This window comes from Abrus precatorius, unplaced genomic scaffold (assembly GCF_003935025.1).
Source record: "Abrus precatorius isolate BTA unplaced genomic scaffold, Abrus_2018 Scaffold8, whole genome shotgun sequence".
In the NCBI taxonomy this organism is placed as follows: domain Eukaryota; kingdom Viridiplantae; phylum Streptophyta; class Magnoliopsida; order Fabales; family Fabaceae; genus Abrus; species Abrus precatorius.
The window spans coordinates 13,494,255-13,511,090 of record NW_020874428.1 but is presented as its reverse complement, the minus strand read 5'-3'; the positions used below and the strand labels follow the sequence as shown (position 1 = coordinate 13,511,090).

At 36.7% G+C, this 16,836-nt stretch overlaps 2 protein-coding genes across 2 annotated transcripts; both read right to left on the bottom strand.

The window, feature by feature from the left end:
• Positions 1 to 7,430: 7,430 nt before the first annotated feature.
• LOC113874267 lies at positions 7,431 to 8,420 on the bottom strand. The gene is made up of 3 exons (XM_027512503.1): positions 7,891 to 8,420; positions 7,639 to 7,800; positions 7,431 to 7,545 (listed from the first exon to the last, which is right to left on the bottom strand). Exons 1-3 carry the CDS (start codon positions 8,418 to 8,420, stop codon positions 7,431 to 7,433), a joined length of 807 nt encoding a protein of 268 aa, XP_027368304.1.
• A 3,602-nt stretch (positions 8,421 to 12,022) lies between these two features.
• On the bottom strand, positions 12,023 to 12,506 carry LOC113874266. Its single transcript, XM_027512502.1, has 2 exons — positions 12,331 to 12,506; positions 12,023 to 12,245 (listed from the first exon to the last, which is right to left on the bottom strand). The coding sequence occupies exons 1-2, from the start codon at positions 12,504 to 12,506 to the stop codon at positions 12,023 to 12,025; spliced, it is 399 nt and encodes a 132-aa protein (XP_027368303.1).
• Positions 12,507 to 16,836: the final 4,330 nt, after the last annotated feature.

The following is a 16,836-nucleotide window of genomic DNA, read 5'->3' as shown; positions in this document are numbered from 1 at the left end:
CAGTCATGGGTCGCTCAACAAAGATAGCGGTAAGAGGTCTAGTCAGGAAGAGAGTGTGTGGCCCGTTGTGTACCCGTTCCGCAGTCGGTGTCACCACCACTCCCTCTTTTCCAAGGTATGTATACCGTCTTCATATCCCACATCCCTAATGTATCGCTGAACCATTCATAGGATATTACAGCAACGCTACTCGCCCCAGTCACACACATTTCAATATACGGTACATAACCCACATTTAACAGTACACGGCACTAGGCCCATATTTGTTCCACTATATGGCACTAGGCCCACATTATAAATATCTTTTAAGAATAGACTTTATATATCAACTATTTTTTTACAATATACTATGAGAAAGTGAATATCTTGTAAATTAAAATTAATACTTGGTGAACGTTATGCAAGAATGATTGAATAACCTTTCATTATTGTGTTTTACTTCACTTTTCCTTCACTTATCAAGTTGTTATTGTCTTGTATTCATATTTCCTTGGTCGTAGCTAGCTGTTATGACAAACCCTGAAAACGAGTCTTGTTATTGTTAACGAGAGTCTAGAGTGGTTTTGTTATATTTTAGAGTGTTATTTAATGTTTTTTATTTATTTATTTAAAAAGCGTCCAAATAGGTTTTTGGTAATCCTAATAGCATTATCGTTTGTTAGGAAAGTTATAGTTATGAGATTTTAATTAACATGACTTATCATATATGAGAGGATCTTATCACGTTATTTAATTTTCTTCTTTTCTTTATTAATTACTTTCAAATTTATTTCTAATGGGCAAAACATTGTTTTCTTATACAATTACTATCAATTTTATTTTTAGTCTAAAATATAATAAATACTTTTTTAAAAATACATTAATTTCTATATTTCTTTTATATTGTTATTTGTGTTAGAATTTTCTTAATCCATTATGTAATTTTCATTATGCAATGACTATTATGAAATTACCATTTTCCATTAGATCTTGAATTGCGTTGTTCTCACAACACAATACATGGTTCTCATACAATTAAGGGTTTAGAAAGCACTAACCTGAATTCATTGTTCCTTGATGCTACCTCTCTCTTTGATGTCGTTGATCCCTTTATATTTTCTCTGACTCTTCCTTCCTCTTTTAGCTCTTCTCAAATTGTAATTAGAAAGTTTCTTTCTTGCATTTACCGTGAGCACACTTAGAGACCGTGAAAGTGATAAAAAATAGAGAATACCTTAACTCCTATTTGGTAACCGCTCTTCTATTTTTCTGAAGGGAGAGGGGAGGGGTTTCCTTATAATTATATTTACAATTATACCTTCTACGACTCTATATTTTATATTTAACCACCATCACATTAAATCATTAATTAGAGTCATGCTATAAATTATATAGGTCACAATAATAAGATTATTAAAATTATCTAACAATTTGTAATAAGATTTGTGTTAATAAAATACTCACTTATTACCTACTTAAATAGATATATTCATTCTTTTATTATAAAAGACACCAATTAATAGTATGCTATTTCTAGAATAGAAGATAAATTTAGGAGATATAACTACTTTTTATTATTTTTGATAAATTAAGTATTTATTTCTTATAAATAGAATTAAAAAATATTAAGAATATACTCTTTAATATATTCTAAAATTTTAATTAAAATTTATTAAAATTTCTAAAAATAGTAAAAGAAATACATTAAATTAAGTGTAAGAAAAAATGTTACTCACATAATTTTTATAATTTTTGGTTGCTAGATATAATTGACCGTAGAAAACTCACTTAATCATGGATGGTCATTTATCCCACAATTTTCATGGGGTCTATATACTACTGTTCGTGTCCCGAAGGACGAGAACGAGATGGGAAAATTCATGGAACAGGGATCGCCCCAAATTCAATTCAATTAATTCCGAAATAGTTTTCATACTAACTGCTTTGATTCATTTTTCAGGTGAGCATAACCTTCCTGCGGGAAGCTTTTATGTGCTTTGGATACGAAGAAACAAAGCTCCAAAGAAAAATTATTAATTAGCAATTTGATAAAATACTAATTAATCTTTTTATGTGTATAATGTTTTGTAATCTTAATTTATTTAATACAATTTTTTAATTTAATCGTTCAATGGATAAAATTTAATAGTTACTCTTATAACATTTTTTTTCTCTGCCTATGTATATATTCATTTAATAAGAAAATATTTATATATAAAAATAAAATACATAAATCTAAATTGTACAACTATAAATGAATTAGTAAGTTCAGGGTTTTCTATTAGTGAGTCTTGTCTAGGGTTTTTTCCAAGAAAGTTTTCCCTTTTCTTTCAAGAAGGTTGTGTCGGCCCCGCTAGGGCTCTCACTCTAGCCCCTTCGCTAGCTTGAACCTGATTGAGTCTGGGGTATGGAAGGAGGTGATTGGAGGTGGTTGTACCTTGGATCCAAGCCTTAGCCTCAGCGATCTTTGACGAATGGAGAGAAATGAAGGTGAGAAGAGATCTACAGAAGAGAAGGATTTGATGGATCGTAGCACGAAAAAAGTGAAGATCGACTCTGCTGGTCTTTTGGAGGAGTGGACACCGCTATCAGACTGCATGATTGAAGATCTCACAACGGCGAGCCAGAGGTCGGACCAGGTGTTTTTCACCACACTTTTATCTGAATCTTGTTCCTATAAGGATAAAGTGCTAGGGTCAAAAGATGTAGATTTAGTTTTCAATGAAGAAGAAATTTAAAAATCAGTGTTAGATGATTTTAATATCATATCTGAGCCTGAAGATAACATGGATCTGACTTCTATTGTCCAGAACTTGTCCTAATCTCAAGATTCCTTTAGAGGAATATGAGGGGTGGTGTGCCCTTTGGAGATTTACTCTTATAGTGAAACTTTTAGGTAAAAATGTTAGTTTCAGTTACCTTAATCAAAGACTAAATAATATGTGGGGGAAAACGGGACTCTATCAGTTTTGGATTTAAATAATGAGTTCTTTTAAGTAAAATTTGAAAACATTGATGATTATAAGTTTGCTCTATTTGAAGGACCATGACTGATCTTGGATCACTACCTTCTTGTTCAGAGGTGGAGACCCTTGTTTAGAACTAAAGGCTATAATCTTAGAAAGATTGCATCTTGGGTGTAGATCCCTGATTTGCCCCTTGAATTGTACAATAATAAATTTCTATGGCAGGTTGGATCTTCTTTGGGGTCTATGCTGAAAGTGGATCCCTTTACTTCTCTGCTCTCTAGGGGAAAATTCACTAGGATTTGTGTTGAAATAGACCTTAGGAAGAAACTGGTTCCTGCTTTTAAGGATTTAGGTCAAGAATTTAAAGTAGAATTTGAGGGATTGCATTTGATCTGTTTTCATTGTGGTAAATACGAGCATAGGCAAGATCAGTGTGTTGAGAATCCTAAAGCTAGTCAGATTGGTATGGTGTCTGAGGCTAATATACCTCATAATTCAGTTGGTAGTGAGGACCTTTCAGTACATAATTCCACTCAAAATAAGGATATGGCTATAGACTATGATGAAAATGGGGTGGTAAACAAAGAGGATATTTTTGGACCCTAAATGCTGGCTAAAAAACAACCTAGGAGAAAACCTAGTTTACTTCATAATGGGAGTTCTTCCAAAATTGGGAAAGTTAAAGAAATTTCTGCAGGGTCTAGATTTGATGTCCTATGTGATTCTGATATAAACCTAGATCAGGTAGCTGATGTTAGTAATCCCAGGCTCTCAAGTTTCATTCAGTCTAAGGACTTTGTGCCTAAAGTTGACTTCCCTTCTAGACAATTCAAGCACCGTACTTCTAATAAGCCTAGTGAACCTGATAGGAAAGGAACCAAACCAAGATTGACCCCTAAAGTAGTCACTGTTGGCAAAGGTAGCAATAGTTCTTCTCAACCTTAGATGGAAAACATTAGTGGTAATGAGTATGACATCCAAAAGAGAGATTCTAGGCAGGAAAGTAAGGAAATCCTTTCTTTAATGAAAATCTATGAACATAATATTCGAAATAACAAATTTTTGGGTAATAGTCTTCAGGATTTAATTGGATTTAATAATAAGGCTCTTTGGAAACAACAAGATTTCCCTTGTTTAGAGCCTACTGATAAGCCTCCAGATTTGCCTTTATAGGTGGATGTAGATAATAATTGTAACCTAAGGCATAATGAACCTGAGAGGAATGTTGTGGAGAATTCTGTAGGGTTATCTCAGCATTTTTCAGATGCTTCTAATTTCTCAACCTTAAATTTATGAATTATGTTTTTTGGAAATGTAGGGGTCCTGGGGTAAGATCTTCTCTAGGCTTATCAATGACCTTATTAAAATTTATAATTTAGATTTTATTGTCATTTTTGAACCTAGAATTAGCATGCAAAGGGCTGATCGAGTCATCAAGAAATTTATTTTTGATGGCTCTACTAGGGTTGATGCTATAGGCTTCTCGGGGGGATTTGGTGTTGTTGGAATAATAGGAAAATAAAGGTCACTATTTTGGAAAAAAATAAGTATTTCATTCATTTAAAGATCCATAATGGTCATAGAGATTGGGTTCTTTCTTCAGTATGTGCTAGCCCTTTGGAAGGGCTCAGAACTGAGTGTTGGGAATCACTAATTAATTTTAGTAATTCAATTCAATGTCCCTAGTGTATTGCTAGGGACTTTAACTCCATTATTTTTGAAAGTGAGAAATTAAGGGGTCGGCCTGCAAATTTGAACCTCATTAATCAGTTTTCTAATTGTCTTAACACTAGTGGTCTCCAGGATTTGGGTTTCAAAGGGAATTCCTTTACCTGGCATAGAGGAAATATTAAGGAGAGACTTAATAGAGTTGTGGTTAATGATTCCTGGAGAATGTTATTTCAGAACAGTTCTATTATACACCTACCCATTTTAAAATCAGATAATAATGCCTTATGGTTAAAAATTAGAGGGAGGGGTAGTGATAGGTCTGGTCATAGACCTTTCAGGTTCTTAGCTCCTTGGTTGGCCCATGATGATTTCAAAAATCAAGTCAAGAATTTTCGGATTAGTTCTAGATCTTGAACTGAAAATGTTAATAACTTTAGGAATAATATTATTGATTGTAATTTAAATTTTTTGGGAATATTTTTTTAAAAAAAAAGAATATTAAATAGAATTAGAGGCATTTCTAATAAGTTAGCAGTCCAAGATAATCCTTTTCTTAAAAATCTTATGAAATCTTTATGGCTGGAGTACCAGAAAATTTTGGACTCTGAGGAATTATTCTGGTTCCATCATTATAAATCAAGTTGGATTCAATTTGGGGATAGGAATAATAAATTTTTTCATAAAGCAGTGGTGATTTGTTGGAAAAATAATTATATTGAAACTCTTAGGAATAATGAAGGTAAATGGAATTGGATTCTTCTAAACTCCAAGCTCTTGTTGTTGGAAATTTTAGAAATCTCTATTTCGATCAATATTTTCTTAGTCATCCTTTACTGACTATTTCTAGATTTCCTGCCCTTAGTGATACTGATGTTTCCCTGCTCGATTCTATACCTAGTTTAGCTAAAATCAAGGTTGCTTTGTTCAGTATAGGCAACTTCAAATCTCCTGGCCCAGATGGGCTCTATGCCTTTTTTTACAAATCTCAATGGGACATTCTAGCTCCTTTTCTTTTTCAGTTTGTTACTGATATTTTTAATAACCCTACTAGAATTTCTATGGTTAATAATATTGTCCTTTCCTTAATTTCTTAAGTTGAGTCCCCTGAATATATTCAACAATGTAGGCCTATATCTCTTTGTAATGTTAGTTATAAAATTATAACCAAAATTCTGGCTAATAAGATTAGAGGGTTCTTTCCTCATATTATCTCAGCCAACAAATCTAGTTTCATCCCTGGGAGGCATGGTATTGATAATACCTTGATTTCGCAAGAACTTGTTCACTCTTTTCATAAGCTTAATAAAAGAAATAATTATATGATAATTAAAATTGATCTGGAAAAAGCCTATGATAGACTTAGGTGGAGTTTCATTGATGATACAGTGCAGTTTATTGGTCTCAGCCCTAAGTTCTCTTCCCTTATAAGCCACTGTATCTCAACCTCTTCTATGTCCATTAAATGTTGTAATTCTGCCCTGCAATTGGATTTAAGTAGGAGATTAGGTATTAGGAGCTCTAATAGGTTTGGTAAGTATCTTGGTATTCCTATTAGCCCCCTTCTCCCCACCAGAGCTGATTTTCAGTTCATTCTAGCACTACGCCAAAAATGAGATCTAAGAGCAGTTCTGCTTGAACTAAAAGAGCGGTTAGTGGTGCTTTAAAATCACGTGCTATCCAATGTCGTCATTTTTGCAGAGCGGTTATTTAACCGCTCTGAAATATACATTTTGGAGAGCGGTTTGGCGGTTAACTGCTCTCAGAAGTTCACTAAAGAGAGTGGTTAAGCGCGTAACCGCTCTTGCAAACGCTCTCCAAAGTGAACTTCTGAGAGCAGTTCTAATTTAACCGCTCTCCAAAGACTATAATTTGTAAGAGCAGTTACACGCATAACTGCTCTCTTTAGTGACTTCTGAGAGCGGTTCAATGTTAACCGCTCTCCAAGTGAACTTTTGAGATCGGTTATTATTTGAACCGCTCTCAGAAGTTCACTTTAGAGAGCGGTTATGCGTATAACCGCTCTCAGAAGTGCACTTTCAAACAGAATTCAAAACCAATTGAAACAGAATATAATTCTCAAACAGAGTCTAATATAGCAGAATTTCAGAGCTATTTGCACATTGTATTATTGAATTACAACTCACATGTACAGATTACAATCAAATTAGAGTCTCATATTTACACATTTTTCCTAGGGTTGAAAGAAAATTATCTAAATATTGTAAAAGAACACTAATAATCTATTGTGCTTAATGTGTCCTATAAATATCTATGATACAGATATGCACACCACTCCTTTTGAAATTGATAAATTTTGTTGTCAGGAAAAGTTAGAATTTGCACCTCTGAAAAGTACTGAAATACAAGGACAGGGAAAACAAAGCTTATTTAATTAAGTGAAATAATAAGCATATGGCAAACGAATTTGAAAGTGTAGATTATTACATTTACTGGGATTACAGTTTGTCCATGGTGCAAAGCATCCCCAATGAATAGACACACATAATATCCACAGTCGTCATTATTTGTTTGCTTGGGACACTGTGGAAGATAAAAGTCAAATAAAATAGCATTAACTAAGAATGATATATAGTCCAATTACGATTTAGCTGAAAATTAAAAACATGAGATATGATATAGTCTTACCTATACAGTGACCCATTTTGTTTGACTCATCTTTGTACTAGAGGGCTGCACTCCCCTCTCTGCTCAATACATGACAAGAGCACTAAGAGTCGTACATGAATCAAAGAAATTAGATACATTTGAACCACTTAACATTAATCATAGTGTATTGACATAAATGAATGCTTACTTATTAAATAGGTTTTGCATGTGTGTTCTAATCTTCAGCTGCTTGCGTAGAGAGTCTATGTAATAGATAGTCTCGTCAGCAGTATTGATGGCAACCAAGACCCAATGTTGCCTACCACGAGCATAAATATCAATTTAAGATTACTAAGTTATATGGTAAATTATAAAACATAAAGTAGAGTCTCAATGAGATCAATTGACTTACCCAACATTATAAGGTGCAAAAATCAAGTGATCTTCACCCATATGACGCTTCAACATTTCAGCTATATGTTGATGTGGGTTCGGATTGAGCGCTTCATCCATTATGAATATAAATGAGAATCTATTTGCCATTGTCCCATGCAAATAAGCTTCACACAAATATCTTGTTTTGCACAAGTAGAATTGAACATTAGTGGTATGAATGAGGCGTTAAAAGTTATAAATTAACTATATAATTTGAAATTTAATGTACCGTATGTAAAGGTTAATGCTAGAGGCACTCAACCAATGTCGACGTATGACCTCTATGATGTTTTTCTTCCCCACAATGTCACAAAACTCTTTACCCCAGTGCTCACTTGTCAGTTGAAATGTAGCTGTATCATTGGCTTGATCACTTCTCACAAACAGCTTCATCATATCCAAGCATGCAGCACCTTGGGCTTCTGCCAACTTAAGAATCTCCGATGACACACAACTAATGCTACCTTTATTAGATGGACCAACAATGGACTCTTTTGAGTAGCTTGTCTCTTTCCCTAACCCATTACCTAATGAATGGGCAACCTGAAAAGAAACACGTTTACATACCTTGGGTCTTAAAATGATTAGGGACAATTGCCAAGCAACATAAGTACCAATGGCATCTCTCAGGGAATACAGGTTTGCTTCTCCATTTGGGATAGGCAGTGCAGAGTCCTCCTCATGTCGTTGCACTACCTCTATAGAAACCTTACCATGCTCTGGAGGAAGAGCCATATTATGTAAGGAGTCCCCAGCCATTGTATGATATACTCTACCTCTTGCAACCAAGCGAAAAAGTTTGTTCAAGTATAGCATACAGTCATGTTCACTCTACCCTTTTTCTTATTTGCCCCAGCGCAGTGATGAGGGGGACTCCCGTCCATGTTATCTGAAGAAGTCATCTCTGTAACAAAAAAGGTAAAGGTTAGATATAAATTATTACATTCAGGGATAAAGTAAAATAATAAAAACAAAATATAATCAATTCAAATAAAATAATAGATACATTTTTTTCTTTTTTTAGAAACCTTACCATGCTCTGTAGGAAGAGCCATATTATGTAAGGAGTCCCCAGCCACTGTATGATATACTCTACCTCTTGCAACCAGGCAAAAAGGTTTGTTCAAGTATAACATACAGTCATGTTCGCTCTACCCTTTTTCTTATTTGCCCCAGCGAAGTGATGAGGGGGACTCCCGTCCATGTTATCTGAAGAAGTCATCTCTGTAACAAAAAAGGTAAAGGTTAGATATAAATTATTACATTCAGGGATAAAGTAAAATAACAAAAACAAAATATAATCAATTCAAATAAAATAATAGATGCACCTTTTTCTTTTTTTAGGAGCCTTACTAAGTTTCATATGACCTTTTATTGAATGAAATGACCGATATAACCAAATGCTCTCTTCATGATCATGTCTTGCATAAATATCCTCACCATCTGTTAATGTGTCTGCAATTGACATGTGTTCAACACTTTGATGATTGCCGTACTCAGTCAAAAATATTGCAATTAAATGCAGTTAGGGGTCGACCTAGATCGTCTCCCAAGGAACAACAGATTTGGTCAAAGATTCAACAAACCAAAATTAAAAACAGCAAACATGGGGGCTTTTATAAAAAAATTTAAACAAAACTCAAACAAAATTCAAATCACACAGTTGTTGGCAAAACAGAATAAAACACTAACAAATCTAAAAATGCAAGATATTGATTCACTTAACAAGATTACGAATTGCTTGCATCAGATTGACATTAATTAATTTCATTCACTAATCTTGCTCCCCAACTCAATCCACTAAGCGAGAATTAAATTGAGAAATTACAATTAAACATTGCATAAGCTAATCCCGGATTTAATACATGGTTTTACCAAAACAACCTTTACTAAGCATAATTGTGAATTTAATTTCACCATGAATCCAACCGAAATAACATTCTGATTCATTAAGCAAGATTAAGAAAATCAATTAAGCATTAAATCAAGAGATTAACAACAATAATTGGTGAAGCAAAACAAGATACAATCCGGGCATACAATTCATAATCCGATTAGTGAATCAACTCAAAATCTACTCCATAGCTAATCAATTAGAATCGAAATATAAACAAAATGTAAACTTACAAATTCAAAAACTAGAATTTATAACCAAGAGATCAAAACAGCAATATAACCCAAAACTGTAATCAACAAGCAAATGATTAAATAGCAAGATTTAAAGAATTGAAGGGAGCAAAAACCAAAAATGGAACCAAGAACAAAGAACAACACCCAATCTAAATTAAAAATATTTAAAGCATAAATTGAAGGAGGAAGAAGAGTTACGCGAGCATAAATTGGAGAACCTGAATTGGAATTAAAAATAAACTTTAAAAATTATCCAAGAAAAACAAGAAGAATCCGAGAGCTATCCATTCTCTGAGAGAAATTATGTAAGAAAAATATCTAGTGAATGTGCCAAAAAAAAAAATGTTCCTCGCTGGCGCTATTTTCAATTAGGGTTATTCCCCCCTCAAAATCTGGACCCACTCATTGGATCTTCTAGAAGCATTTCAAATTGGGCCAAAACTAAAAATAAAATATGAGAAAACAAAACCCAAATTCGGACATGTGCAGGGCAGATTCCGTGGTGATTTTTCGACCTCAAATTTTGCCATCTTCCAGTTGGATTTGGACGATTCCCGTGAGAGAGACATTTATAGCTTTGCCTCTTAGCTATACAACGCACTTAGAATCGCTCGATTTGGAGTCCCGTAGCTCCAGATATGTCCTTATCACTGAGCAAAGGTCAAATTGCCAATAAACATGAAATTTAATTAGTTTTGCAATTAAGTCTACAATTCAAATGACAGTTAACAAATATTAAACTACCACAAAATTAAGCCTAAATATGATAGTAATTAGGGCCATAATGATATGTAATTACACAATAAAATATGTCCCATCAAATATCCCCACACTTAGCCTTTTGCACTTCAGGGCAAAATCAAATCAAACAACAACTCCCAAAAGGAGAAACACAAGGGAGAAAATAGTTTATTAACCAATGTGAACCTTAGAAAATGTAAGGAACAGACAACCTGTAACAAACCCAGTCAAAGCAACCAAACATCCATGAACATCATTCAAATATCTCAAAACATGACAAGCACATCGATCAGTTCAAGAGGTGAATCAAAAACAACCAAATCTCAGAAGATCGCTCAAGTGTCTCTCAAGTGTCTAGGTATTCAATTTCAGTTCAATGTACTCAAGAAAACAAGCAACACAAAGACTTGACAAGTCTCTAAAATCAGCACTCAAAACATGCATAATCAGATCAAAAAGACTTTTCAGGGTTGTAATGGGGCCAAGGACAAGGGAGGATAAAATATGGATAAGAAGCTAAAACCAAAGAGAATAGAGGAGCAATGGGGAACAAGTCATAATACAAATAAAAGCATACCTAAAACCTCTAATCTAATCCTCTTATCGGCTCCATCAAACACTTTTATTCATTTGCCTTGTCTCTTTTTATCCATTTTTTTAAATTCTTTTCTTTTGCTCTTTTCTTCTTTTTCTTCTTTTTTCTTTTTCTTTCTTTTTTTTTTTTGAATTTACTGCAAGAGACAAGATACAAAACATATTTACTAGACAAAAAGTAAAAGGAACCAAGAAAACCAACTAGCCAATTCATAAGAATCCAATGAACACACGCACACCCCCACACTTGTTCCCAAAACAATTCCAAAGCTCCAAAATTCCCTAAGGTTAAGGTAATCATGGTTTTTTTTCACTTAAGGCTAATGGTGAGCGTCAAAACAAAGAAAGGGAAAAGCATAGGCTCAAAGGAGCTATCAAAGGAATTCAATCAGGGTAGGCTTATTTGGCTAGAGGCTTAAGAACAAAAATGCCTTAATCACTTCCAAATATGCATATAGATTAAGAATCATGAAAAAGAGTCAAGCCAAGCCACATGTGCAAGCAATCAAGTGGCATACACACAAGAAAGAATCAAAGATGGAAGCTCAAATCCTTACACAGGGTAAATCAGTTACTTTCAAAACCACCACTCAAACCTCAAGATAAACTTAACATGCCAAGAAATACACAGAATTCTATTCATGAAACATCAGGAAACTCAAAACCAAGAATGCACAGAGTGTTTATTACCTATACAAATCCAAGAACTCACAAGGAAAGCCAAAACAAAACAAAACAAAACAAGACCAAAAAGAAAACAAAACCAAAAAGTCTCCCCCCCACACTTAAACTACACAGTGTACCAATGTGGCATAAAAACAGCTCAATCCAGACAATCTAGAGTCAGACATATGCAGTGAAAGTAAAGGAAAGAGAGAAAAGGAAAACTCCCTGAGTCATGGTGATGTAAAAGATGCAAGGTCCAACAAGGCGACCTCCTCCACTATAGTATCCACCAAAGAAGGGTTAGTGAGAAAAGGCTTCAGGCGGTGCCCATTAACCTTGACGCTCTTACCTGTGGATTCACTTTTGATCTCAACTGTACCATAAGGAAAAACATTAAGCACAACAAAAGGTCCAATCCACTTAGAACGAAGCTTACCACCCATGAGACCAAGCCTAGAATTATATAATAAAACTTGTTGACCAACCACAAATTCTTTCCTAGCTATCATGAAATCTCTTGGTCTTCTCCTTGTAGAACTTAGAGTTCTCATAGGCTTCAAGACGGATCTCATCCAACTCATTCAGTTGCAACTTCCTTTCCTCACCAGCTAGATCAAAGGACATATTACAAGTCTTCACAGCCCAATAAGCCCGATGCTCTATCTCCACTGGCAAATGACATGTTTTACCAAAGACAACCCGGTAGGGAGACATCCCAATAGGTGCCTTGTAAGCAGTCCTATGCGCCCAGAGAGCATCCTGAAGTCTGGTACTTCAATCTTTCCTGTTGGCCTGGACAATCTTCTCCAAAATCTTCTTGATCTCCCTGTTTGAAATCTCAGCCTGTCCGTTAGTCTGGGGGTGATATGGTGTGGAGAATCTGTGAACTACCCCATATTTCCGGAGCAAGGCCTGCATGGACCTATTACAAAAATGAGTGCACTGGTCGCTAACAATAGCTCTGGGTATACCAAACCTGCAAAAAATGTTAGATCTGACAAAATCCACAACAACCCGAGCATCATTAGTCCGGGTGGCCTTAGCCTCCACCCATTTTGAAACATAATCAACAGTCAGAAGAATATAAACAAAACCAAAAGAAACAGGAAAGGGCCCATGAAATCTATACCCCAGACATCAAACACGTCACAGAATAGCATAGCCTGCTGAGGCATTTGCTGTCTCCAAGAAAGGGCTCCTCCAGCTCTCTGGCACTGCTCACAAGTGCTACAAGTCTTCCACGCATCCTTAAAGATGGTGGGCCAATAAAATCCACGATCAAGCACCTTGCGAGCTGTTCGCTGAGGTCCAAGATGCCCACCAGGTGCAGAAGCATGACAAAAATGCAGGATGGACTCGATCTCATGATCTGGAATGCATCTCCGAGTAACCTGATCACTGCACAACTTGCACAAATAGGGGTCATCCCAAATAAAGTACTTGGCATCACTCTTAATTTTATCAATCTGAGATCTAGATGCCAAGGGAGGAAAAACAGAAGCAACCAAATAATTTACAATACTAGCAAACCAAGGGGTGGGGGAAGAAATAGCAAACAACCATTCATCCGGGAAGTCATCCCAGATTGGTAAAGGATCAGTGGCTCTCTCAATTCGGCTCAGGTGATCTGCCACTAAATTCTGTGCTCCGCTCCTATCTCTGATCTCCAAGTCAAACTCCTGGAGCAACAACATCCACCTGATCAGCCTAGGCTTAGAATTAGCCTTCTTCAACAAGTACTTTAGAGCTGCATGGTCAGTATACATAATAACAAGAGAACCAAGCAAATAAGACCTAAAATTTTCAAGTGCAAAAACAATAGCTAAAAGCTCCTTCTCTGTAGTGGTATAATTTGCTTGGGCAGCATCTGAAGTCCTAGAAGCATAATAGATGACTCGGTGGAGTCGATCTATTCTCTGAGCAAGAACAGCCCCTAGTGCATAATTGGAAGCATCGCACATCAGCTCAAAGGGTGCTGTCCAATCCGGTGCCTGAATGATAGGAGTGTTGGTTAGGGCCTGTTTGAGGCAATCAAAAGCCTCTTTACACCTATCATCAAAAACAAAATCAACATCCTTCTGCAGCAAGCTAGATAGTGGTAGGGCCTTTTGACTGAAGTCTTTGATAAAGTGCCTGTAGAAACCTACATGACCAAGAAAAGATCGAACCTCCTGCATGCAGGAGGGGTAAGGCAAATGCGAAATTATAGATACTTTAGCAGGATCTATCTCAATGCCCCTACTAGAAATGATATGCCCTAAGACTATGCCCTGTTCTGCCATGAAATGACATTTCTCAAAATTCAGAACAAGGCTAGACTCAATGCATCTATTTAGAACTCTATCCAGACTATCAAGGCAAGAATCAAAAGATGTGCCATAAACAGTGAAATCATCCATAAACACATCTATGCAACTCTCTAGAAAATCACTAAAAATACTGAGCATGCACCGCTGGAATGTACCAGGGGCGTTGCATAGGCCAAAAGGCATCCTTCTATAGGCAAAAGTGCCAAAGGGGCAGGTGAAAGTGGTTTTCTCCTGATCAGCAAGATGAATGTATATATGAAAATAACCAGAGAAACCATCAAGGAAGCAGTAGGAAGATTTACCTGCAAGGTGCTCTAACATCTGATCAATAAAAGGCAAAGGAAAGTGATCCTTTCGAGTCGCCTGATTCAGCCTCCTATAGTCAATGCAGACTCTCCAACTGTTCTGCACTCTAGTAGGAATAATCTCATCTCGCTCATTCTTCACTACTGTAAGGCCTGACTTTTTTGGCACTACCTGAACTGAACTTACCCACTGACTGTCAGAGATGGGATAAATAATGCCAGCCTGCAAAAGCTTGGTCACCTCCTTCATCACGACATCTGAAATGACTGGGTTGAGTCTCCTCTATGGCTATCTCACTGGTTTAGTACCATCCTCTAATGAAATCCTGTGCATGCAAGTGGATGGGCTAATACCAGGAATGTCTGCCAGGGTCCATCCAATGGCCTTCTTATGCTTCCTGAGTACTGTCAACAATCTATCTTCCTGATCAGTAGCAAGAGAGGTGGAAATGATGACTGGACATTTCTGACCATCCTCCAAATATGCATACTTCAGGTCCTCTGGCAATGGTTTGAGCTCAACTGTGGGTGGTGGCTGTGCTAAAGGAACCAGAATAGAGGAAGGAGTGGGTCCCTCAACCTGTACCTCAAGAAGTGAGTTAGATGCATATGTAATTCCTGCGACATGGTTAGTACATTCTGACTCTACAAAATCACAATCCAGGGGTACAACACCCGAAAGTGCATAATCAAACTCAGAATTAACATCAATATCAACAATATCAGATTCAGATCCAGTGCATGTGGGAAGAGAGTGAAAATAAAATAAAAAACAGAATGCTTCTCAACATGTAAGGAATCGGAACCAACAATTAGATCAGAAACAAAATCATCAATAACATCATCAAAGCAGTCAAGATCATCAAGTAGTTCAGCTCTAAAAACAGAATGATCCTCAGATGGATATTTCATAGCATCAAGAATATTGAACCGAACTACTATATCACTAACTTCCATATAAAGTGTACCAGCATGGACATTTATCTTGGTTCAAGCTGTTTTCAAAAATGGCCTACCTAAAATGATTGGAACGGAACCATGGGAAAATCCTTCTTTCATATCCAAAATATAAAAATCAACACAAAAAATGAGTTCACCAACTCGAATCAAGATATCCTCAACAAAACCTGTGGGGTGGGCAACATTTCTATTAGCCAATTGAATCACCACCCCAGTAGGTTTCAGAGGTCAAAGAGAAAGAGAATCAAAAATAGAAAGTGGCACCACATATATGGGAGCTCCTAAGTCTAACATAGCATTCTCAAATTTGCTATTACCTATGATGCATGGAATACAGAAAGTGCCTGGGTCTTTACATTTTTTAGGGATCTGAGGAATGGATTTACCTATCAAAGCAGACACATTTCTGCCCATGCTGACTCTTTCATTACCTTTGAGCTTCCTTTTGTGTGTGCATAGCACCTTCAGGAATTTGGCATATCTGGGAATCTGTCTGATGGCATCAAGCGAGGTATATTCACCTCTACCTTCCTGAAGGTATCAAGAATCTCTTTGTCTAACTCCTCCATCTTCTTACTCTGAATAGGTCTGGATGAGAATGGGAGAGGAATGTGGGACTGCTGGTGCGGAGTGGATTTCACATTGGATGAAGGTACCTAAATTGCAGGACTGCAATCATCAATCACTGTCTCTGGAGACACAGAGGTGGAAGGTGCAGATAGGGAACCAATAGATGGGACTAGAGAAGGTACATCAAGCTGCTTCCCGGACCTCAAGGTGATGGAACTCACGTTCTTTGGATTCTGCACAGACTAGGATGGTAATCTGTCATAAGTCTGTGCCTGTGACTGATTAATCTGAGTAGCCAATGCCCCATCTGACTGGTCAAACTCTGAATGAACGCTCTGGTCTCCTGCTAAAACTACATGTTCTATAATGCCATTTTCCTAACCAACTCTTCCAATGATGGTTCAGAAGAAGGGGGAGGAGTGGCAGCTGGAACATGTGTGTCAGGTACCTGCTGTCTATGAGGTGGTGGCACATATCTGTTAGAACTCTGGCCCTGATATGGTGGTGGTGGTGTGTGGTGCTACGGCTGTTGAGAGGAATTAGACCATCTAAGATTCGGATGATTCTTCCAACCTGGATTATACCTATTCGAGGATAGGTCAGAACTGTACTGCTGCTGAGAGTGCTGGGGAGGTCTTTGAAAAATATTAGCAGCATATGCCTCAGGATGATCAGCAGCTGTGGATGGCTGCAGTGAGGGACATAGATCAGTATGGTGGTCTGAGGAACATATGCCACAGACTCTGGCAACTAGGGAGGATTTCTGCTGAATTGCAAGCTGAGTGACTAGATTCACTAAGGCATCAAGCTTCCCCTTTAATTTCTTCGTGTCGGCTGAGGCTGAAGCACTGCTGGCACCCATATGATGAACCCCTTTGCTGATTATGGCATCACTCTGTC